This window comes from Mercenaria mercenaria, unplaced genomic scaffold, assembly GCF_021730395.1.
Source record: "Mercenaria mercenaria strain notata unplaced genomic scaffold, MADL_Memer_1 contig_848, whole genome shotgun sequence".
Lineage (NCBI taxonomy): Eukaryota > Metazoa > Mollusca > Bivalvia > Venerida > Veneridae > Mercenaria > Mercenaria mercenaria.
Genome location: NW_026463756.1, coordinates 1 through 27,015, shown reverse-complemented (window position 1 = coordinate 27,015; position 27,015 = coordinate 1). Strand labels below are relative to the sequence as shown.

Genomic DNA, 27,015 nt, shown 5'->3' with positions numbered 1-27,015 from the left:
CAACACAAACCGATGATAAATATGTAAGAAGTACTGATGCACCTGGAACAATCTGAAGACAATAAATAAATATACTTTATAATAACGACTGCATTTTATATTGATATTTTAACTGTATACTGTGAAACGTGGCGGAGAAAAACAGTTAATTCAAATACATAGGTATATACAAATGTAACCTGGTTAGTAATATGGTAGTTTTGGTTTATTATTTGAATAGATTTTGAACATGTAATATGTATACGATAAGCTATCAACCTGACAACTAGTCTCAGGCAAGTGTCGATTGGTGTCATCTTATATGACTTGTTTGTCCCACTAGCCTTTTATCATGTTTTCTAAAATATTCTGATATATAGTACGGAACTATTTCCAAGTTACCCTAATAATTGCCTACATTAAGCAGAATATGTTTTTAGTAGACTTTCTTTGGCCTGGGTTTTTGTGATTTCGTACCACGAAGATGGAATGTTATCAACATCGTACTTATGGTAATGGTGTAACTCATCTTGATATCTCGCAACGAACCACATCCAAAATTTAGAAGAGTCGTGCATATTGGAACTTGGAGCAATATCCCACTGAGGCAAATACATTTTGTAGTCTCGATAATAATGTGTTTTACCACATGCTTCACGGGTTCCGTCATTGCATATGTAATTAAAGACTCCACATCTATGTGTCGTGTTTGACTGAATGTCGAATTCGCATGATTCTAAACATCCCTTGTTCGAACCAGAATGTCGAATACCCCTGCAACATGACGGTCTATGTTGTATACTGTAATGCATAGATCCACTATGGTCTTCATTCTTGGCACATGGTTCTCCACAGAAAGGACACTTTTCTGGACAGCCCCATATTTTGTTTATAATTCTATCTACAGGATTCGAATTTGACCATTTTACAGAGCCACTTCCATGTTGACTAAACTTGTAATTTATCTTATCCCTTGATTCCATTAAATTAGCTAAAATTTCATCCGTAAGGTATTCTACGTTTTGAATATGTTGAATTTCTTGCTTCACATTCCGGAAACTCTCAGGCGGAATAGAAAAACTCCACTTTTTCAATGACAGTTGAAGAGAATTAATCCATGTTTCAATAGACGGGTGTTCTTTTCCGGAGAAACTGTTCCGTAATTCACGAACGCACGTTTCAACAGTATTAAAAAGCTTATTTAATAACGAAGTGGCAATACTTGCATACGCTCTTGTTTCTCTGCTAAAAAGATGATAATTAGCCTTTTCAGTTATCCACAAGCAAGCATATTCCTTCGGGGCTTGTACATACCGTATGAACTCATGAAAGTGATCTTTTTCCAAAAGGTCAGTACATATTTCAACTATCACCCTATTTTTAACCGACGGGAGGTGACTGTGTAGTTCATCGGTAACTTTATTTGGTAAACTTTGTGATGTCCATTCCTCAGCAAAGCCCTCAATAACATGACTAAACAGTTTCGCTACAATATCCTCGGACTGACGGCTACTTAAATGAGCTTCAAAACTGATTTTTTGTTGTTGCTTATATTGTTCAAGGAGTGCAACAGTACCTTGAGTTTCAAAATATTCATCATTGTGCGTCTGAAAAACATGATGAGCCTGCCTGCTAACATGTACATATATTTTAACGTAAAATGGAATCTTGAAATCATATTTCGTTTTTCCTGTCAAAATGTCATGTATACTTGTGTTTAGTTCATGCATTAATTTATTTACAGCCATCTCTGTAATTTCATCGTTCACCTGACAAAGTAAATCTATTTTCTTGTCAATAGCTTCAAATATTTGATTTACCCTGGCTGTGACATGATTCATAGTATCAGATGCCCCAACGTATTCTTTTCCTTTTTGAAACCACGTAAAACTAATGTCATTACCATCAATACCAGTGCGATTAAATGAACCACCAAGCTTTTTCAAATTTGGTATTGGTGTCAAATAGTTACTCTGTATCAAAGCATTCTTTAACAACGCATGATGTTTCATAAATTCATTTTTGAGAAACGTTTCAAATATGATTTTCATTTCTTTTCTATTCTTCTCTGACATAGAAGATGTAGTGTATATCTTAGTAATAAAAGATTGCCAAATGTCATCAAAAAGTTCATTAATTCGTTCCTTGGTTAACTGCTGACCTTTGTAGGTATTTGCAACTTCCATCGATTTTTTCCGAAGTTTTTCTTCATGTTTTTCATGGCTAGCAACAGTCAGGATTTCTACAGATCTTTTCGCTTGACTCTTTTCTATTCTCTCTTTAATGATTTGTTCTAATTTTTGACAAAGGCTGTCAATACGATGTTGCTGACTGTTTTTCCATTGAATAATAATGTCTTTGTATTTGTTTTTTTCGAAGTATGTCTTAATTACTTCCTCAGTCTTAGATTTTTCTTCTTCAAGAACATCATTCAAATCATTGATAAGTTTATCAGCTACAATTCGTATATAATCTTTCTGGTCACAATTTGCGAAACAACTCTGTGATATTTTAATCAATTCGTCACGAACAAAACTTTCAAGGTGCCATAATTGGTCTTGGACAACTCTTTCCATTTCCATGTACGCCCTTATTTCGAGGCTATTTCTAAAGGAAAATACAAAATCTTCATTTAGAACACCTTTCCATAAACTGTGCGCTTGCTCCACGATATCACTTAAAGACTTGTAGGATTTGTCTTTCATGGTCAAAGCCTTTTGCAGAATTTTGCATTTCATATCTACAACCCGTTCACTGTATTCATTATTCACTCTAGCCACAGGTGGATTTCCTTGCCAGAGATTTTTAAGGTACCAGACTTGCGAATTTATATCAAATTCAATAACTTGATTAAATGTAGTGATTTCAAGAATACCTTCACTTTTCGCTGATTCCGTTGTCATTTCATCTAGGGTCTGCATTAATTTACTCAAACCACTTATCATATTTTCAGATGCAGAAGTATCGGTTACATTCTGATGAATAAATGCACAACCTTTCCGTATATCTAACTTCTTGTTTGTCATTTTCAGTCGCAGAAAAGCATGGACAATTACTTGCAAAATATCTCGTATTTCACTTGTATTTTCTCCCATTATGTTCAACATTGTGATGTCACCTATACCTGTAATTACAGTGGCTAACTCATTGTCATGCTCATGTTGAACATGACTGAGCTCTGGTGATCTCAGTCCCTCTGTGTCAACAACAAGAACGTAATTGAATTCTGACGATGTCCCTTTAAAGCTTGCAGTTGTGGAGGGAATAAGTTGAACATGAATACCCCTTGTACACCTGCCGGTTCTCGTTGCAAATTGAGATCCAAACATCGTGTTCAAAAGTGTTGATTTTCCGGAACTTTGTAGACCTAAAACGCTGAGTGCCATTACTTTTCCAGAATGAATACATTTATCTACCTTCTGCAATACAGTCTTTGTCCAAAGAAAGGGCATATAAAAGCTCTCTCCATCAATCAGTTCTAACTGATGTCCGTTAGCAACAAGGCGGCCCATAATACTTGCAATACGACGTAATGGTAGTGATCCAATGTTTGTGGAATTTTCTTGAAGTTCTAAAATCGCCTCATTTATATGACCTATTTCACGAAAAAAATGCTCCACAGAAAAAGATGCTCCATCTATCTTTTGTTCTAGCTCTGTGATAAGGCTTTCCTGTTTTTCAATTTTGGGAAGGTCCTTGTTTCCCATGCTTTTAAGCATTTTCAGTTTTTCCCAAGCGCAGCGGTTTTGATTCATTAATTGAGGTAATATTTGTTGTTTTTCTCTCTCAATATGAAAGTGAAGCCAACTCAGAAAAAAATTAAGTATTTCGTGAGTCTCTTCATTTTTTGTGAGAATATCAATAAAGAGTTTAACAGTTTTAGTTATTGATTGAGTCTGTTTTTGTCGAATTTCCTTCAATTTTTTATAAATACAGACGCATTCTTTAAAGTTTCTCTCTCTTTCGCGTTCCTTTATCAATTTGCCTAACTGCTGCGAATATGTACTGTGAACTGGTGTCAAGACTTGTTTCCAACGACTGGATTTACCGCAACCTTTCATTTGTTTTATCAATTTCTCAGCTTCCACCTTTCCTTGTTGACAAGGTCTATTGTCTTCATCAGATTTTATTGTGACTAACTTTACACCTGCCAAACGCTCTTGATACGATCTTGTTTCATTAAACCTAAGCTGACTTGTTATATGTTTAGAAATACTTGCGACCATGTCAACGACATTTTGTTGTACAACACCCCTGTGTGTGCTTAATACGCGAAGACTTATTCCAGGATTTGTCGCAAGTATTTCTCTTTGAAAACCCTGTATTGTTTTTACAACGTCTGGTTTGAGAGGATTTGCTATAATCAATATTACCGAAGAAAAGTTCAGAATGACTTTTTTAACGTCTTTTCCCTGTTTCAAAACAGATTTTAAGTCAATGATTATTACAACAGCATCTGCAAAGTTTGCAATAAATGAAAGAATATCTACCGTAAAGTGTTCATTAATATCTCCCCTCATATTAAGAAAGGTCATAGCATCTTTAAACCTGTCTTTTTTGTCCCCAATTGTTGGCAACCAAAACATTTCAATTTGTCCATTACTTAAATATCGTGGTGTCATTCCAGAAGGACAGTCAATGTTAAAATATGTTTTGCAGCCTTGATTAGTTAATAAACTATTGATCAATTTTGATTTTGAATAATGGGGGCGGCCAAACCTTGCAAAAGCTAGCACTTTTGTTGGGAGCTCAAAAACATCGACTTCTATACTTTGTAACCCACTCTTGCTTCCTGATGTTGTATTTTCTACAGCTAATGATCGCAACGGCCAGACAGATAGCATTGGCTGGATTTTGTTTGTTTTCAAATGTTTGTAAAGGAAAGGTACAGCAATTTTACAAAGATATAATTTTTGAAAGAATATTTGCTTCATGAATGGGTCACAACATTGAAAAACAACTGTAAATATATCTAAGGGACTTATGTCTTCACTTTCCTCAGGTATGTCCGCAATAAATGACATAGCATTATCTAAATCCATACTGTTGTCAGTGCTATCTTCATCTGAGACTGTTATATCCCTGGTTTCACTGTGGGCACATATCAATCGTTTAAGTAATAACCAAGGAACGTCAACCAGAGAAATACGCCTTTTTTCGTAATCAGTAGATTCCATTGGATCAACTGTTATAACATCTCTAATAGATATTTTTGCTGGGTACTTGTTTGTGAGACCAAGTTTCCGTATTACTTTTCCAAAAACCATACTTTCAGTTTCATTGGGCTCTGGAAATAAAAAAGGGGAATAAATGAAATGATAAAACATGTTATGAAAGACGCAAGATTTTGCGTTTAAAATATATGATGTCGTTACGCTATTATATTATAGTTACTTTCTTTAATGCCTCTTGAGGCTCTTTATACTACTCCAGTGCTTACTCGTTCAATACAAGTAAACGAAATATTACCAGTCGTGTCCATATTTTAATGCATTGTGCGTAAATGTAGAGACCACCACGTTCTTTATTTTGAAAGAGAGTTAACATGCTTACATGTATTGTCAACCTAGTTTTCAGCAAGCCGATGGTTTCATTGGTGATTCTTTTTTTAGCGAGCACTTCAAACGCTTTCATAAGCCTGTGAACACAGGAAGTATTATCCTGTACAATGTAGGTACAGCCACTTGTTCCGAGAGCTAAATAGACGATAGTCCCATTAGACCGTAGTTAAGATTGAGCAAACTCTTACTATTTTCCAAAATTGAACAGATAATTAACCAAATTTGATAACAAATCTTAAGCATATTAAGATATGTTTTAACTTTAAATGTTGGCTTTTTGACCAACAGACCTTCGGATTAGCATTCCTTTAGGCTGACAGGCATTTGGACAGCTAGGTGGATTTGCTATCGTCATCTTGGCATATCTTTGACATTTGGTAAAGCAGGCCTTCGGACTTGCGGTCATTTTGACTTTCAGCCTTCGGACTATTTGATTTTAGGAGAACTGTCACGTACAGTAGAACGGATTGATGAGCGTCAGCGTGCGCGCAATATCTAAAGGAGCTGTCTTTTATTTAGATCAACTTTATATAGGATGTGCAACATATGCGGCAAATTATGTAAACAGACAGTAATAATCGGTATTCCGAACAGAACTTGCAAAGTTCCAATGGAAAGCTTTAACTTTAGTTCAGTAAATAAACTGGATATTGCATACTCAAACTGAATTTATAACACTTAACATAGATTTCATGTCAAGTACACACAAGGTTTCAATTATCAAGAGAAGTACGATCCCTGAAGTAAGGCATTTTAAATCGTTCTTATAACGCTTATATATTATCTCAATAAATATCTAGGATACTATAAATCAGCTTGGGATGTTTAACATTGATTGCGCCATCAATTAACTCTACCAAAGGCATGTTTGAATTATGGTTTGTTTAAACAATGGACATTGTTCACTACACTATTTCATTTAAAGATCTAGATAATAAAGTTCGATTGCATAAAATCTATATCAAATGAATTTATCTGTACTTGATATATAAATCAAGCTTGCATATTGAGCTAAATTCATAATTTAATGTCATGCAGTAACAGTTTATTGTTAAAACAACAGTCAGGGTTTTAGAGGTAGTACACATTCAGTCTATGTTCATCTATACACATTTACAGTGTGTATTGGTTTACGTGATGCACAGTAGTGTTAATTTGATATTATGTTTACATATCTAGGGCTCAACGCGAAAATGTTCCATGTGCATATTCGAACATTTTTCAGGAGAAGGAAAAACTTTTTGATTTCATTATTAATGGAGTTCTGGTTATTTAATCCAGATATAACATGCAGAATTAAATAAGTATAGGGAAACAAAAAATTAACTACTGACCTGACAGAAAATGTATTTGTAAACATGTTATATGGAACAGTTTCTACCAAGATTTAAATTTTGAATTGGACATTTATTATTTTAATCTGTGACATGAAAGTTCATAAAATTCTATACAGTTGCACTTCCATATTCAAATGCATTACATTGAACAGTTTCGCACAGAAATTTCTAGAAACTGTTAAAATTATTTGACAGGTATTCAGTCGCCTAGTGTCAAGCATGTCAGACGCATTAGCTCTATTCGTGATTTTCATCAATGTAGCACAATTCCTGCTGCATCCAACACTGGCAAAGAATCGCATAGCAGTTAGAAATGGACCGCCTCTTTTCTGAATTCTGCATACATTTTTCTTTCTTGTTCACGTAAAATTGCATAAGGTTCTGCATTACATAGTGGTATAAAACGTGGTTAAAGAAAAAAGACAACTCAAGTTTGCAACATGTTTCATTTTAAATACCTCTTCAGGCAAACATATAATGTATAGTGGTACAGAAAGAATTCAACGATCAATTTAGATGAACAGGGGCGTTAAGGCATTACGTTAAAGCTTGGGGTGTAGCACTTCCAATAGACTCCCTGCGGTGCATTTTACTGCCTAAGAAACCAAACGGTTCGCTCGGCATTCTACAGTAACTTTCGGAAAGGGAATTTTTTTTTCCAGCTCAAGAGGTCGTGGTTCATACAAAGATTCATTTAGAAAACTAATTTTACCTTAAAACTGGCCCTGGTTATATAAATAAAAATGTTCTGTAAGTTATGCTAATTTCGAAGTGGTAGTTAAATTAGGGTTCAGGAAATTGGCAGCCAATGTAAACTTTTCGAAAAGAGACCCAAAAAATGCATTTCATCTGATACCAATAAGAACCGAAGATCTTTAGTTCAGAGATTAATACGACTCATGTGGCTATTAAAATTTATATAAGTTATATATGTTCCCGTAATTTTTAATTACAAGAGAACCAAGATGGCCTTGTATCGCTCACCTGAGTTAAGTTGCTTGCCGGAACAAATTTCTTTGCTAAAGCTTAAAAACAAGAAAGTAGGTCAGTAGGTCATATTCAGTTTTAAGATTGGTGTGCAGAGCTGTAAATGTCATCCAAATTTCCAGGCTGTATCTTAAAAAAACCAAGAAAATAGGTCAGTAGGTCAAAGTCGCAGTCGAGTGACACCTTATCACTTAAAGTCATCCGGTAAATATAATTAAACAGTCTAGGAAATATTATCTGATGATTTTTGAAGTATTTTTCCTGTATAAATCATATAATATTTATCAATTGACCCCTGGGGCGGGGCCTCTTTTCACCCCAGGGGCATAATTCAAGCAATCTTGATAGAGATTTGAACAATTTTGGTAGCAGACCACTACGCAATTCAACATACCAACCTTCAAAAGCATAGGCCTTGCAGTTTCAGGCATGAAGATTTTTAAGTTTTTCCAATGTAAGTCTAAATAAAACTTGGGACTCCCTGGGTGGCGCCTCTTTTCAACTAAGGGGCATAATTTGAATAATCTTGGTAGAGGACTACTAGGCAATGCAACATATCAAATATCAAAAGCCTATGCCTTGCAATTTCAAACAAGAATATTTAAAAGTTTTTCCTGTATATGTCTATATACGAGGGGCGTTCAATATGTAATGTTACTGCGTATGTAGTTCCGTAACCGCTTATCATTTTTAGATGCTGTTTTCGCACATTATAAAGCAATTTATTGGGAACAAAATGCTATATAAATTGTAAAAATCGGCATGTTCATAGTAAAAATATAATCATTTTAGTGAGGTGTGCTCAGGTATACTGGGCCATAATTATAATTTAGGTTTGTCCTTGGCATCCAGAGTATCAGAAAATTAGAATAACTTGTGAAATCACAAAATTCTATCATTTTTCTACGAGGTACAGCAATTTGTGATGAGTTTGCGTTTGTTTTAAACTATTTATTTTTAATTTTACAACACAACTAAAAAATCTAAACTCGAGGTTGATTCCATCTGGAAATGGTGTTGAGAGCGATTAATCAAAGTTCTAAGAACTAGTTTCGCAATCGAGAATTAAGATACTAGTATCAACTTAAAATACAAGAACTTTTTAAACGACGATTATCGTGCCTGACAAAATTGCATAGGCTTATTGTACTCACCTTATCATTTTTCGAGCAAAAATATACAAACTCAATTTAAAACTGTTATAAACTTTTTTATTTTAGTTTTCATGTGTTTTTTTGTGAAGATCATGATTTGTTTTATCTGTTTAAACTGAAAAATGAACTATAGTTCTAGTTATTGAATAGTAGAATCAAGGAATTGCATATTACAATCTCAACGCCTGCCAGTCTGTCTGTTCCGTGTCTATGTTTATATCAAATGGTAACGTAGACAGATACCAGCTTGTCCGTGTAAGAAATAATGTATACAAAGGCTATTGCTTTGTGTATCTAGTGAGGCATACAGATGCCACTGTGTCCGTGTCAATAATCTGGGCATGTCTGTGTTCGTGTAGATATTGTGTACTTGCATTAACTTGTCTGTTTAAATGCCAGTCTGACAGTGTAATAATACAAACAAAAATGTTCTTTGGCGTAGCAGTGTTTGTTCTGGTAATGTCCATATATATATCCCCGGCATGTCATGGTATAATGTTAGCTGTGTATAAAAGAATTCAAGTTAGTTGTGTATAAAACTGTACACGTCAGGTGTGTATAAAGTGATGTAGACTGTGTGTAGGTTACAGTGTAAAGTTATATAAACCGTGTGTAGGTTTATGATGTATATAGTTATGTAAACCGTGTAATGGTAACATTTATGTAAAAAAGTTATGTAAACCTATGTGTTGGTTTACGGTGTAAAGTTGTGTAAACCCATTTGTTGGTTTACTGGAGTTTTGCTTTTTGCCCATGGAAGTGTTCAGTAAATGCTATTATTCGAAACATCAAATTCGAAACTGTATGATTACGCATGCGCTTGCTCGCTTGTCCTACAGCAGGCCTCCTTAGTAAGACAATGGATTCTTCATTGAGTATCTTTTCGCCCAAACAATTTTTTTTCCTAAAATCTTACGTTGTCATCTTTGTAGCATTTATATATTATTATACCTTTCTTTTGTCTACAATGATAAAATCCCATTCCCAAAGAAAGAGATATTTTGACTATCAAAAGCATTTTCAACCTTTTTGACACGTGACCAAGCAAATGTGACTGTCAGGTCAGGTGACCGCGCTGATATTTTGAATGTCATATAAGGGCAATTAACTGCTTCAATTTTTAAGCCAAATGACTGCCTGCCTTGTACACATATAGTAGTGACGTCGCTATTCAATTATTCAATGTGTACATAGGCGATTACCGCGCTAAAGATGAAACTGTTAAATTAAATGAATTAAAAACATTTTTAAACATGTTTATGTACTAAATTTTGTTCGGTATAATAAAGTAAATATCATATTGCAGCGTGTATGTCATTGATTGATTTTATGCTAACTGGTGAGATACTGAAAAATATCAGTGAGATATTTCTCTATTATATCTCTCATAGTGCCGAACTTCTTTTTTTTTGCAGATAAAATTACCTCCCTTGAAATATGTATTTTTAGTTAACTCCCTTGTTGCATTTATAATTACTGTCATTCTATTATTATCCTAACATTCAAGCCATACAGGAGTCATGTACAGCTAGACCATCCTAAACTGACAGTATAGGACAAACTGGCTGTAATAAAATTTGCAAAAGAAGTTACTGTAACACTACAGTAATGCTATAGAAATGTTAAGTCGGTTGCTTGGTCTTGCCGTTCATGTAGCCCCTTTCCTCCACTATTCATCGGTTCCTCACTGTCGTATGTTAGATTTTACTGGCGACAGCACATTTAGTTGGTTGTTGTCTTAGTTTATTATCACAAGACATCAACTCAACCTTACGTAATTTGCCAGCATTTTCGTCGAATTCTTCCCCACCCAGCCAGACTCAGTCAGTTGTGTTCCAAATTCCATTCCTATTCGTTATACTGTACAGCTCCTAGACCAATATTTCCATTAAATTCATGATGATATTTGATTCTGCAGCTTGATTTTTCAAGGACTTTTGGATATTCCCCAGTTGTTTACGCTTTTCCTGTTGTTTTTTAATCTGACATTCAGCGTTTGTAAACAAAGCAAGCTTCCGGTTATTCAACGAACTGACGGCATTGACCAGAAATGTTTTGAATATGCTACTTAAAGTTCTACTGTCTGTTGGCCGCGGATTGTGCATTTTTTTTTTACAAAATATTTCAAATATAGTTTTTGTTTTCAAAAACAAAATGGCGTCGTGTTGATTTCATGGACCTTATCACCAATTCGATATTTATTTAATATGCCTGAGTGTCCATGGAAATTTAGCGGATGCGTCGTATGTAACACGGTAGCCTAAATAAATCCTAATATCATCATGAAGTATTGGTCTTATTTGAACATGTAAGCATGTAATAAACAGAAAATTCGATGAGCTTTACCAATTAGCATAAAATAAAAATAAACTTTGTTTGTTTTCAGTGTGATATCGAAATATATCTTCACCGAGGCACTTTTGATATTTTCACTCAGGCTCCGCCTTCGTGAAAATATTCAACAGTCTCCCTTATCGGTGAAGATATATTTCGATATCACACTGCAAACAAACAAATATCCTCTGTATTGTCAACCCTCGAAACAGAATGTCACCACTCGAATTTCGCCTCGGTGACATTCTGCCCTCGGGTTATTTAATATCAGTTTGTACTTTTATGCCATACATTTGTAATGTATATGTATATAAAAGTATATCGTACATTTGTATATCAGAAACTAGACAAATGCAAATTGTTTTATTAAAAGTGTTCCGCCAGTCATATTGTTATTTACTAATTTGGTAGTCATAAAATAAGAACATTTATTTTATTTAGGAAGTAATTATTTTCATTTCTGCACACGATATGATGTGCGTTGTTATGGTTACAAGCAGCAAAACTTATGCGGTTATACTTGCGTAGGATCAATCTGATTTCCGTTTCCGACACTGTTACAACGTATATCGTCGTTTTGTTTTCGTTTTGTTTTTTGTTGTTCTTTGTAGACTGAGAGAGGCAGACATACTGGGTATTTAATAAGCCATGTATCTTCGCTTTAGCCTATGTGTGTTAAATACCATGCGGTAACTGGACTGAAAACTGAACATGCAGTTATCCTGACAACATTTCAGAACACTTGTAATGAATAATATTTTTGTGATAGAATATAAATAAACTTAAAACATATAAATACATAATTTTCATTTTATAAAATACAAACATATTTTCGTTTACAATACTTTTGTTTAGTTTATTATTTAGTGCACTGTATCTATGTATTGGCCTCCTTGTTATCTCCATTTAGTTCACTTCAATATGTATGACATCATTATAACTAATTATGACACTTTATTTCACATTAAATGATGTCATCTAGAGTATAAAATGACACCAATCGGCTGTTTATTTAAAGAACAAGCTGCATTTAGAACAGTTTCACAGTAAAAGTGCAAAACTGTTCTATTATGGAAAGGAAAAATATAATTAAATGCAAAACTGTAACAAAGTACAGCCTGATGCTTTTTATTTATATGAAAAATTAGATAATGATAAAATGATGTTTTATATACATAGAACTTTTTCCTTAGAACAAATTATTTTTTGCTGACTTGGAAACTGTTCTATGTGCAGGCATTCACTTGGAACAGTTTCGCAGGGAAATTAGTTCGCTTTCCCAGATAGAACAAAAGTACACATCTTGAATAAAATAGAAAAAAAATACAGATATTAGTCTTATAATTTTTCTAGTATATGTATTGGGACAAGTAATACATACTTATGTAAAAAGTTGATTTTGGGAAAAACTGTCACATGGAACAGTTTCGTGTTGTGCCCACACAATACTATACGATGAAATTGTTTTTGTTTTGTTTTTCAAATGAAATTTGGATCTAATATACCTTTAAAAGAACTTCTGTAGATGAAATATGTCTATCAATTGCAGTGGAGTCATAGTTGGTGTCTTGACTTAAATGAAGAAAAACGCTAACGCAAGTAAAAAAGAAGATAGTAGAGAGTTTGAGATTTCAAACTTCGCCTTCCCCTTCAACGTCTCTTATATATATTTTGGGTAAAGCGTCACCGATATGCGTGTATTTTATTTATATCACACGTTGCTACTAAAGTTTTCCATGTAATATCACGTAAGCCTAAGACTTCTCTTTATTACTATGCAAAATAAATAGCTTAGTTTCAGGATTTCTGCTTATTAAGTTATTTGATTATCCATATATATAATTAGATTAAATTTGATGCGAAAAACTATCAATAGATATAAGAATAATGAAGTTTTGTATGGCTAATGATTTTAACTAAATCCATTGAAATGAACCTGGAAGTATGAAGTTATCAACTGACTTTGAGAAACTTTGAGAATTTGTTCAAACTTTAACTTCTACGGCATATTTGTGTCCCCAGGCGGTATCGATTTTACCAGATTGGCCTTTTTGTCGTATGAAGTGAAGTTTTGAACGTCCGAAGATGTGATATCACGAAAGCCGAAACTTCATTCTATTTACATCTACTCTGTCCACATACTCGGCTTCAAGGACTGAAATCTGGATGGAGGCACATGGCATGACAGTCATTTTACTTGAAAAATAAATAATTACGCGTGATTATCATTTGGTGGAACATTTTATTTTCACATCCAATTAAAATCAACCTGTTTCTGTCAGACACTTGATACGACAATTGCGTTTTAATTATAAACATAAAATGGTACTAGGAAGACGGAAAATTCTTCTGAAGTATCAGATAATTTCAGATCTATGATATCATGATAAGAGACGTTCCTGTTAGCCGTATGGGATAACTCCATTCTTTAAATGCACGGAACCAGAGCCTAGCAGAGGGACGTTGTGGGTTAATTCCCCCTTTGATTCTTACATTTTACAAAGAAAGTCGGTCTTGAAACTCGGTGTGACCCTACCCCCCCCCCCCCCCCCCCCCCCCCCCCTCCCCCCAGAACCTCCATGAAATGGATGATCCCCTCTTTACATACAGAGTGTCATTATCACGTTATAGGTTATTAACTTTGTATGTGGATATATGCACGAGTTCTGCAGCGGTAATACTGCGCGACTTTAGGAGCGCAATATTGTCCGCGAAAGAACGAGTGCACATATCCACATACAAAGTTGATAACTTTTATATTACATATCCACTATCAAATGATTATTTTATATCTAAATTATAGTTCTGTCACGAAAGACAGGAAAAAATACCGAAAAAAATTCTCCGAAAACGCAATAAACAAATCAAATTGATGCGCATTAATTTTTTCCGCGAAAATGACGTCAACTTGTTGTCGCAACGTGCGCGTGGACGTCACGCGATTCTTTCCATTACAACGTTAAGAAAACATTCCACATCCTATATAAGTCCAACCCATGACGTAATTATAACTTTCGTTTTATTTCAGTCTGATAAATTACTACGTGCCAGTATCTAATAGGTCAGATTAATCAAAGTGTAAAAGTAAACAAAATGTTGCATAAATTACAAATTAAACAAACACACAATACCAACAAAAATCTACAGAAACGAGGTCCGCAATGGACGGACCGTCAGGGGAGGTAACTAGAGTCACGGATTGGGACTAGTCCGATATGAAAGCGTTCAACGTCATGATATGGAAAAATATTGCACGATCGCGGTCAGTTAAAACCCAATGGAAAATAATTTTTGGTAATATGTAACAATCATTTTTATTTCCTCTCATATATGATTTACAATCGTGCATTGTATACTGACTATACTGACGTAATTTTATATAAAATCTAAATGTTTGGAGCTCAGCTGCACGACTAACTAGTTTTGACATTGTTCACATTGTTTTATCAATTTATTTTTTTATTTTTTTTATTTATTTTGTTTTTGGTCATCGCTCTAAAATCCATGCTGTGATTATATTAACTGAAATGTTTTTTTTATTTAATTTTCATTTTTTCATTTTTAAAACCTCTTGTAAAATTCCTGCCCTTTCGGACAACTGGTATCAAAATGCACGAAAAAAAACGATCATAATTACGGATAAATTGAATGGGCGGATTAAAAGAAGTAAGGTTCATTCTAATGTTTGAAATCTCAAGGAATTTTAATCGAACTTCAACTTCATACGTTAACTTCGCAAGAGACGTTGAAGGGGAAGGCGAAGGTTGAAATCTCAAACTCTCCAATTAAAAAAGATTCAGAATACTTATATTTCTAACTTTTTACTTTATCTATCGTTGTATCAAGTTATATCAAATCACTGGATACAATATAGAAGTCTTAAATATATAAAGGTACATTAAGAATCAGCACAATGATTCTTGAATTGTTCCATATAGAATAACGGTTTGTCCTCTATATTTTCCCTGTCAAATATCATAGTATCCAGTGAAGATAAAAAGTCATTCGAATAACGTATAGCTATTTTTTCACATGCTCGTTCAAAAATGTTAAATAATCTTTATCAAAGAGATGACTAATTAAAAAATTGATAAAAACAAGGTGATCAACGCTTGTGTTTATTATGATTTCTCACTTAATCAGAAATTTTTAAGTAATTCATGTTGTAGACAGTCCTCTGGTGACCACAGAACATTATTGCAAGCACGAGCAGAAATTTGGGTAGATTCATCAACCCTCTGTATGCAAGGTGAATGTCTCCTCCAAATGAAATAATTCTATTCCCAATCGAGATTTGGAACTCACAGCGGAGAGAGGTAATAAGTTTTAAGTTACTGGTCTTAACAAAATAGGTCATGGCAGTGGGCCAAGGTAAGAATGCTTTCACCATAGCAGCAGGTGACAGATATTTTCAAATTTAGTGTCTCGGAAAACAAACTTTTAAAACACTTTATAAACAACAACTACAACAAAAAACCTAGTACAGTTAATCGCTGTTTTATTAAAAGTATTATCGTAACTGTAACACAACTTTAGGAAGAACTGGAGTAATTGAAATTACTCATAAGCAGAGCGTCTTTGTCAGGATACGAGTTATATGACCCAGGGAAGTGCCTACGCCTTTAGTATCTTGAACAATGAAATGGGTCCAATGGCTAAGGTCACTATGTCTTAGACTAGCTGACAAACGAAATAGAATGTCCTTTGTTAAAACGTATTCGTGTACCAATGATTCGTAAATGATTTCTATTATGAGGTAGACAATTTCAGGGATCAGGCAAATCACTAAATGTTTCAAACTAACAATCTTCAATTAAAAATTATTAGCTTAAACTCCTATAGGCTGGAGACTCTATACTTGACTGGTCTTTTTGTTGAAGTTCCCGTCAGACAATGTCTTTGAATCAACAACATACGAGTCCTATCGCATCGATGCTCGGCCTCTGTCCTCCCAAATTCTATATGATTGCCCTGACTCCTGGATGCTCAGCGCCTATATGCTATCATATGTAGCATTCAAATACCATATAGGTATATCCCACATGCCTTGGCTGTACTTCGCCAATAACGATGAACCGTCTATAAGCTGGAACTCTCCTACTATCTCAGTAGATTATCAAACTCTGGGTCTCTGTCTCAGCTTCCCGATGCTCAGCCTATATATGCTATCCTCTATAGCATTCAACTACCTTTAAGGTAAAACTCCTATGCGCTGGCCCTATAGCTCGAAACCTTTTTAAAATTCTGCAATTCTTCTTTAGTCTATGAACTTTCAAAGTCTTCTTCTTTTTAATAATTTATCCGCCCTGACAGGGTAACTGCAATAGTCTCCTTATCAAGGTACTGGGATAAATCATTAGTTGAATCTTCGATGTATCTTCTTCTACCGCTGGATACCGAATGAGCTCTCTGTCATCCATCTACCTATTTATACCCCAGCAGACGTGCTATTTTTAAAACTTGTTTCTGATTGGTCCAAATTTAAACATAACGTTTTACAACGAGTACTTGCTCTATCAAATATCTGGGTCCCTTTAACTTTTGTATATGACATAATATGCGAAGCTGGGACCTAGCCATCCACATAATGAACCCAAATCAGCCACAAATGACCCAAATTCTATTATATACAGCAATTCAACAATAATTTTAGCAATGACAACATGAAAAGGGAGTCAAGCACTATCTGTGCTTATGTGTTACGTTATCAATATATCAGATATACAAATTATTCTGACAATAGCCCCCTTTTCAAGAAAATACTCTAAGTTTTTCATAAACATGAAGAATAATTTGTAAACAAATCTTTTTTTTTTATTTTTTACTATTTCTTGATTTTTTTTTTTTGTATTAAAATCAGTCACATCAAATTCTGTTTCATGTAATCAATTATTGTCTACTTAAATAATCAGCGCATACATTTTCTGTACCTTTAATAGATTCAAATTTGGATCTGTAACACTGTAAAAACAATGACCATCTCATAACTCTTGAGCTTTCTACTTTACTTTTCTGTATTTAACTCAATGCGGCATGATCAGTCTGTAGGATGAACTCACTGTCGTACAAATACTTCTGAAATTTCTTAATACCAAAAACTATTGACAAACATTCTCTTTCAATTACCGAATAGTTCCTCTCACTTTGGAGCAATTTCTTACTGGCATATGCTATGGGAAATTGTCCATCTTCATACCTCTGAAGAAGTGCTGCTCCAACCCCAGTATCTGAAGCATCACACTGTAATATAAAAGGTCGTGAAAAGTCTGGTAACCGTAAAATAGGTGATTGTGTAAGCAAGGTTTTCAAAGTATGAAAAGCTTTGGCATGTTGTTCTTCCCATATTACAGTATTAGGTTTCCCTTTCTTGATTAAGTCGGTCAGTGGTGCTGCAACTTCGGAGTAAGATGCTATAAATTTTCTATAATAACCACATAGGCCAAGGAAACTCCGTACTTGTCTCTTAATCTTAGGTTCTTCTGCATTCTTTATGCGCTCTAATTTATCATCTTTCATCTCCAGCTGATCATTTCCGACCTTATGCCCAGTGAATGAAATATTATCATATCCTATGAGACACTTTGATGGTTTTAGTATAAGCTTTGCATCTCTTACCATCTTAAAAATATCTTGTAATATTGAGATATGTGTGTCCCACGTTATGGTGTGACCTAAAATATCGTCCACGTAGTTGTCAGCATGTTTGCACCTTGTCAATAATTTTCGCATCATTTTATTAAATGTAGCACAAGAATTTATCATACCAAATGGCATTTTTCGGAACTGGGAACTTCCCTCAGATGTTGTGAAGGCTGTCAAGTGCCTAGATTGCTTCTCGGCGACAGGAATCTGCCATTAACATTTGCTGAGGTCTAATCTAATTTTGTGAAGAATTTATCCCCATGAAGTTTTGACCGAATATCTTCATCATTTCCCAAAAGCTCCGTATCAAATTTTGTTATAGAATTTAACCGCCTAAAATCAATAAAAAATCTGTTTGTATTATCTTTCTTTTTCACCATTACGATAGGGGAGTTGTATGCAGAGGTGGCAGGTTCAATAATTCCAGCGTTTAACATGAGTTGAACCTCTTGGTTAACCTCATTACGTTTCGCATATGGCATAGGGTATTATTTGACTCTAACAGGTTCTGTGGTTGTGAGTTCGACCTTATCTTCTACAAGATTCGTCGTTCCAGGACTTTCTGTGAAAATGTCTTGATATTGTTTTATAAGCGACTTAATTTCAGTAATTTGGCTTTCAGACAAATGAGGATTAATTTGTACATTTTCATATATTTCTGAGCCTTCTATTCTGACAAGGTCGAGCAAATTTCGGTCATCAACTACCCCTGTCTCTGTGCTAACATCGGCCTCGATCAAGGCGATACTTCCTGCAGGAATATGTTGTCTTTCTTCGTACTTTTTGAGTAAATCGATATGGTAAACCCTATCTGGTCACCGACTTTTACTTTAAAATCCTTTTTTTTGACCACATCAACTACTTCATAAGGTCCTTTCCACTGAAGCATCAACTTATTGTGGTTAGTTGGTAAAAGTAACAGCACTTTATTCCCGACCTTTAAATTTCTGTGTCTGGCACTCTTGTCGTAATGGTGTTTGTACGTTTCTTGTGCTGAATGAAGACTTTCTCTAGCTATCTTACATGTTTCTTCCAGTCTATTCCGTAAGTGTAATACATATACATATGTGTTTCCTGTTTCTGGTGTTTCAGCTTCAGTCCAAAGTTCTTTAAGTACTTGCATAGGTCCTCTGACTGTCCTGCCATAAGAGTAGTTCAAATGGTGAGAATCCGGTACTGGCCTGTGGAACCTCTCGATATGCAAACAACACTGCTGACAAATATCTATCCCAGTCTTTTGGTTTTTCTTGACACATCTTTTTCAACATACTCTTTAAAATACCATTCATACGTTCACAAAAACCATTGCACTTAGGATTATATGGAGTTGTGAACATTTGTTTCAGACTGATCAGTCTACAAACTTCTTCCATCAGCTGTGAGGTAAACTGACTTCCACTGTCACTCAAAATTTCGGATGGAAATCCTACTCTAGAAAATATATCAAGCAAAGCTTCAGCTACCCGTTCTGTCTCAATCTTGGGTAATGCAACTGCTTCAGGATATCTTGTGGCATAGTCGACCACGGTGAGAATATACCGATTTCCTGTTTATAAACAGGAGCAGTAGGTCCTATTAAATCCTCAGCCACACGATGAAATGGTGTCTCCATTATCGGCATGTCTCCCAATGGAACTTTTCTAACTTTACCTTTTGAGATCATTTTCTGACATATATCACACGACTTACAAAACCTTGTGCATCACTAGTTAACCCAGGCCAGTAAAAGCTTGTTTGTATCCTATCAACTGTCTTTCTTATTGATAGATGTCCTCCAACTATTGATTCATGAGCTAAAGACATAACCCTCTTTCTGAACTGAATTGGAACTACAATTTGCTTTATCTCTTTGATAATACTGCCTTTCTTTTCTTCGAAGGTTCTATACAATACATCCTTCTTGACTTCGTACATAAATGTTAAACCACTCTTCGCCTTCATTTTCTTCAGATGCGAGGCATATTTCCACAGTTTTCCTAAGGTATTGTCTTCCTTCTGAGCTTTTTTTAATTGTTCGAAATCAAGTTCATCCTGTTTAGGTTCTGTGACCTTCAAAGGTTTTATTGACTGTTTTTCTTTCTCAGTCTGTGCTCTCGTTACCACCGCTGCAACAATATTTTCTTTTGATGGAGACTGGTTACCGTCCCTACTACTCCAGTTAATGTCTGGTCTATCAGAAGCCCCTTTTGATATTTCCAGTAACTAAATCGCAGACCAAAGTTGTCAAAACCATGGCTTCGACTTCTCGTATGTAATAAGGTGTGTCAACCTGTACCTTTGCTGACGGAACTACTCTTGAACGTCCTTCAATTGCAACCATAAGATACTTCTTATCTAACATTTTGTCTTCTGATACAAAGTCTTTCCTAACAACTGCCAATTCACACCCTGTATCTCTCAAAACCTGAACTTCTTTATCACCTATATATCCTTTCTTCAATACCAAGTTCCAAACTGGTTGTTGAATCAATAGTACAGATGCTTGTTATGACCGACACGGATTGTCCATTTGCTAGGAAAAGCCCTCCATCTTCTATGTTTCCTTTTATATTTATGTCATCCAATGACACAGCTATGCATGAAGCCGACACTTTCCTGTCATCATACTGTCTGTCTTTGTCTTTATGCTCCTGATCTTTCTTTCTCCAGTCTTTGGGTGTAGAATCTTGTCTTCCATGCTTATCTATCTGTCTCTCCTCGTAGGATCCCCTACTGGCCAAAGCAGACCCGCTTATCTTCCTCTTATTCTGATCTCGGCACTCCCGTGCTATATGACCCGCCTTATTACATAAGTAACATACAGGCTTTTTAAAAGCTGGTCTTTCTCTTTGTTGAGGCTGTGATGTGGGTGTCATACTTGGACGTAGTGGCGGTCTATTGGATGAGGAATTATTTTTCAAAACCCTGTTTGAGGTTATATTACTAGCATGTGCTTCAATGTATTGTTCTGCCAACTGCGTGATCGCAGCTCCCGATTTTGCAACTCTCTCCTTTAAGAAAGCAAGGTCTGTGGAACAATTTTAGATAAACTGTTCTCTGATCATAAGGTCCTTCAGCATTCAAACGTATTGTCAACTTCTACCATCTCTGTACATCGACTTAAATACCTGTCCAGCCTTGCCATGAACTGAAAAACAGTTTCACCAAGCTCTGGCTTGCATTCCCTGAACTTCAATCTAAAACCTTCTTCTGTTAACTGATAACGCTTTAGAACTGCTTTCTTCAATGCAGGATAGGCATTGGCTTGGTCTGGAGGCATGCTTGTATATACGTCCAGACCTTTTCCTGTCAGCAATGAACTGAGGCTCACAGCCCATGTCATTTCATTCCATCCCTGGCTTTTCGCAAACCGCTCAAATCGTTCGAGGTATACATCCATATCATCCTTACTTTCCTCAAGCTTCGGTAGCCTTGGCCGCATGGTTTGATTACTCAAGTGCTCAGCACCCTTATCAGCTCCTAAAGCTCCGGCTTCAGCTTTTATTTTAAGGACTTGCAGCTCAAGTTCCTTCAAAGTTAAGTCTTGCTCCTTTAAAGTTTTTTCTTCTTCTTTTAAAGCTCTTTCCTTTTCTAAACGCTCCAACTCAAATAACATTTTCTTCTCAGCTTGCTCAAAGTCACACATCCATTTCTTATCTGCTTCTTGAGCCTCAAACCTACGCTGTTCGTCATCATAACGCCGTCTTTCCTCATCTCGTCTGTGTCTCTCGTCTTCCCGTCTCAACATACGTTCCTCACGTTCAGTATACTCCTTCTCTTTTCTGTCAACATAATCACTAAGCTCAGAACCTGTAAAGACCATTCGTTCCCCCATCGCCACCCATTTATCATAGTCCATTTTGAAACGTTAATCTGGAACTATCCCTCAAACTACAATATATCTAGTTCAGGCTACCCTCAGTCACAGTTCGTTTTAGTACACAAACAAAATGTTTAAACCACTCGTCTCTATAACTTCTTGGATATGAATCCCGGACGAGCCCCCAAATTGTCAGGATACTGGTTTATATGACCCAGGGAAGTGCCTACGCCTTTAGTATCTTGAACAATGAAATGGGTCCAATCGCTAAGGTGACTATGTCTTAGACTAGCTGACAAACGAAATAGAATGTCCTTTGTTAAAACGTATAGCTGGTGAGACCAAACATCTCATATATAGAATTTTCCTCTGGCTACCTTGCTTAAATGATTCGTGTACCAATGATTCGTAAATGATTTCTATTATGAGCTAGGCAATTTCAGGGATCAGGCAAATCACTAAATGTTTCAAACTAACAATATTCAATTAAAATGATTAGCTCAAACTCCTATAGGCTGGAGACTCTATACTTGACTGGTCTTTTTGTCGAGGTTCCCGTCAGACAATGTCTTTGAATCAACAACATACGAGTCCTATCGCATAGATGCTCGGCCTCTGTCCTCTCAAACTCTTTAAGATTGCCCTGACTCCTGGATGCTCAGCGCCTATATGCTATCATATGTAGCATTCAAATACCATTTCCCCCATGCCTTGGCTGTACTTCGCCAATAACGCTGAACCGTCTATAAGCTGGAACTCTCCTACTATCTGAGTAATTTATCAAACTCTGGGTATCTGTCTCAGCTTCCCGATGCTCAGCCTGTATATGCTATCGTCTATAGCATTTAACTACCCTTAAGGTAAAACTCCTATGCGCTGGCCCTATAGCTCGAAACCTTGTTAAAATTTTGCAACTCTTCTTTAGTCTATGAACTTCCAAAGTCTTCTTCTTTTTAATAATTTATCCGCCATGACAGGGTACTGGGATAAAATATCAGTTGAATCTTCGATGTATCTTCTTCAACCGCTGGATACCGAATGAGCTCTCTGTCATCCATCTACCTATTTATACCCCAGCAGACGTGCTATTTTTAGAACTTGTTTCTGATTGGTCCAAATTTAAACATAACGTATTACAACGAGTACTTGCTCTATCAAATATCTGGGTCCCTTTAACTTTTGTATATGATATAATGTGCGAAGCTGGGACCTAGCCATCCACATAATGAACCCAAATCAGCCATAAATGACCAAAATTTTATTATATACAGCAATTCAACAATAATTTTAGCAATGACAACATGAAAAGGGAGTCAAGCACTATCTGTGCTTATGTGTTACGTTATCAGTATATCAGATATACAAATTATTCTGACAGTCTTCGTCTTTGAGAACATTAACATTTTAGTTCTTTAAGCTGCATTAATATTCACAACAATCTGTTCGAAAAATAATGATATAAGAAAGATTGAACCCTAAACCTAGCCTTAACCCTACTTTATAATTGGTCTGAGAGGTATATCATTACAATTGTATTTTAGATATACATTGTATTAAATATGTACTAAAAGTCATTAAAACGGACTAAAACTTCTAAATGATATTTTGTTTGCACTTCAAAAATGTTCCGAATCGTAATTAAATTGGATCAGGAAAGAAGTGGTATTGGAATTTAACTGTGATTCATTGTGAGCATTTAAAACACATTTTTGTAATCATGGCAGCATAGGGTCTATCTCTCTAAACATGTCAGTTATTACTCACGCCTGTATCCTAATATCGGTTTACGTAATATCCTGAAAATTTGAAAGAGGTACAGCTGTAAGACAGAACAAGTTTATACCGCCATGGACAGGAAAAGAAAATGTGAAATAAATGGATACATACTTTAAAGTACGCTAATCTATTTTAGCTAGATTGTGATAAAAGCTTCAAGCTTACTTGAATCGTCCTGTCTCGTGTCTGTGCCTTGGAAAAAACAACCGTATGAGGAGACATGGTCTTGACCCTAGTAGAGCTCGAACCAAAGACCCCTGGGTTGAGCAGTCGAAACCTTATGCACTAGATTACAGCTCCCCTAACACATTATTATAACTTGATAATTATATTAATAAAAATATTACATTTAAAAGACTGATCTATGTTTGAAATACAAGAAAAAAACATAGAAAGGCAACAACTGATTTTATTTATTTTGTATGATTTAATTTCGTACCGACACAACTGTAGGTCATATGGCGACTTTCTAGATTTGATGGTGTGTGTGTGGGGGGGGGGAGATCCTAGAAGCCTTTCCGTGCATTATTTATTATTTAATCATAGGCAGGTATGTGGGTAGAACTACCACAAACCTTCCGTAGGCCAGCTGAATAGCTTCCTCACATGAAGAATTCAATGCCCTGAGTGAGACTCGAACCTACGTAGATGAACGACAAGGAATTTGAAGTCAGCGACCTTAACCATGGAGGCCCCAAAAGCCAAAAAACATGGCCGATCACCAGGTCTTTTAAGCTCAGTCAGAAGAGTTTTAATGGGGGAACAAATGTTTCACTTTTGTTTTTACCGACCAACAAATCTTACAGTGTTTGTTTACATTTAAATGACCTATGAGAAAAGATGTTCACATACTTATTGGAAATAGAGTTATATTTAACTAGAGGAAGATGGCAATTGATTACACAATTAACCATTTTAATGATAAAGATAAAAACAAATTATGCACACCCAAATAAAAATACTTCCTAACAGGTAAAGCACCGTTGTGGGGAAGGTCAGTTTTGAAATAAATACCAGACTAAATAATTTGCCATTAGACTATTAGTATATCCACATATAAAGTGATTTAATTAATTAAACATATAATCAATGATTATTAAAACTATGGATTATATTTTAATATATTTGGTGTGTATTGGGGAGACTGTAAATCTTATTCCGGACTTTTGTATTGGCTTTAAAATAAGTTAATATAATTATTTAAACAACATAAGATTATTTCAATCTGTACTTTCTTTTAAACATTTAAAGATATCTAAAAGTAACAGATTCGGACAGGATGTTTCAATAAGAAAATGTTTACAATATTTTAATGTTTCCATTCGTTATTGTATTGGTAATTATACATCCTTTTTTTTTTCTTGCATTTATATCTATTTACGGGAAAATGATGAATAATAATAAGCACCACCCGAATGAGGACCAGTGGTTAAGCCGCGTTGGAAACTTTTAGAAAAAAGCTATTTAATGACTCACTAAATGGATTTTCTATCTGACTGTTGCTTTCTTACACAAATCTATGAAATAACGACATGAAAATTCATGCTAATTACAAGTGTTAGATAAGCGGAAACCCAATACCTAAAATACTAATTTATTATCCACTGGATTCTGGTCGGACTTCATAACAATTTGTTGGGTAAGGGTCTCAGTGCTTTTGTCTAATATTAGCGAGCAAAATTTTATTTTTACATTCGGCCTTAAGGTTAGGCAATTATTATATTTTGATACAATATTTTAGCAAATTTTAAGAAATAAGAAAAATCTAACCTGCAAAACACAGGTTCTTTTCAAAGAAAGCTGAGTACAGCGTTTTGTCGGGATTGATTATAAAATGCATTGCCTGAGAATCAGTATCAGAACCCGTCTGTTTGCGGCGGAAGCCCGATCACTCTGCCCGTCTTAACAGGGACATGCTTTTAGCAAATATCGACCCATTTAAGATGTTAGCCATCTTTAAAATGGCCGCGAGACTCTTAAATAGCGTTCTTATCTTGACCAAGTTTGAGTTTTCTACGTTCAATGGTGCTAAATAAACCCGAAAGCATATGTTATATTTGACTGAAAGATACTAATATGGCTTAAACGGATTTCTTCTCTTTTCAATTTCCCCTCTGTTCTATCATTTATTTTCTGTTTTGTTCAACTGAGAAACAGTTTTACAATCATAGCAATAGCAATACTGAACCATTTACAATGAAATGATAGGTGTAATGATTCTACAGGATGAACTAAAAAACTACAAAAGCGCAAAATAGTAGTTCATTTTCCTGCAGCTCGGCATGGAGTTAAGTGGCATCTTCAACTTTGATCCGCCCCTATCCTGGATAAAAGTATCTTATTCGAATAGACGGAATGTACCAACTTGAAGGCGGGACAGTTAAGCCAAGGAGGACGGAGCTTCAGTCCTCCGGATGGTGTACAGATTGCACAGGAATTAGATGTCCCTGGATGAACGATCGAGCTATGTGTAGTATAACATAAACGAACCAAGTCCTATCACATACAGGAAAGTGTTAAAATATATTTTGAAGATTGTAAAAGGATAGTCCCTCGGCCTTCGAATAAAGATAGTATATACAGTGTATCAACATACCAAATTTGTATCTATCACTGTTAGATGTGTGCTATTGTTTGTGTTCAATTTCAAACATTTGATAATTTCGAAAAGAATTAGACTTTCGAATCGGTTTCTCCTGGTTGAAATGCCTTTATGTCAGCTAGACATTTCAGAATCATTATTTTTGCCCGATAAGAAAACAAACCCTTAAGCTGGCAGTGAACTTTCATCACTGGCGATAAATATTCCACAGTTTCACATAATTAATTAAATGCTAATAGTTATTTACATTCGTCCTTAAGATGCTGGTGACGATATTGAAAGTACCTTTGTTGGACATAAAGCTATATAATCATGAATCCTGTTAACTAACGAACAACAATACTGTACTTCAGCGCGAACGGAAGAAACGTGGAAAATCAAAAGGCTCAGACTCTTCCGACATAGGAGTAAAGTTTACGGGAAGTTCAGCAATATCAGGGGTGAGTGCATCTCCATCGCAGATAGTTTGCTTCCTTTGCAAAGGACAGTGCTCTGAGAAGCAATAGAATGAAGCTAAACAAAAGACTTAATAAAGAAGTTCTTTTGCTGGATAAAACGCTCTTTGCAAAGCTGGGTGCAGTTGTTTAGGAATTCAAATATCATCCCACATGTATCAAGCTTTGAATAAAAATTGAATAAAAAAAGGAGAACAGTATTGAATCAACAGAAAGCGGAGTCGGACTTGACAAAATATTATGCTGAGACAAAAGTTGACAATTTGGTTTTTAACAGACCGCATTGCCCATATTACAGAAACTCAAAGAAACAGCCCTTATGTGTGTGTATTCAATCTAGCAGTCCACAGCAATAATGTAAATGTCGACATATGTAGCATTGAAAAACA

At 35.4% G+C, this 27,015-nt stretch overlaps 1 protein-coding gene across 1 annotated transcript; it reads right to left on the bottom strand.

The window, feature by feature from the left end:
* Nucleotides 1–398: 398 nt before the first annotated feature.
* Nucleotides 399–17,970, bottom strand: LOC123531138 (interferon-induced very large GTPase 1-like). The gene is made up of 2 exons (XM_053536231.1): nt 17,514–17,970; nt 399–5,266 (listed from the first exon to the last, which is right to left on the bottom strand). Exons 1-2 carry the CDS (start codon nt 17,968–17,970, stop codon nt 399–401), a joined length of 5,325 nt encoding a protein of 1,774 aa, XP_053392206.1.
* Between the last annotated feature and the right edge of the window lie 9,045 nt (nt 17,971–27,015).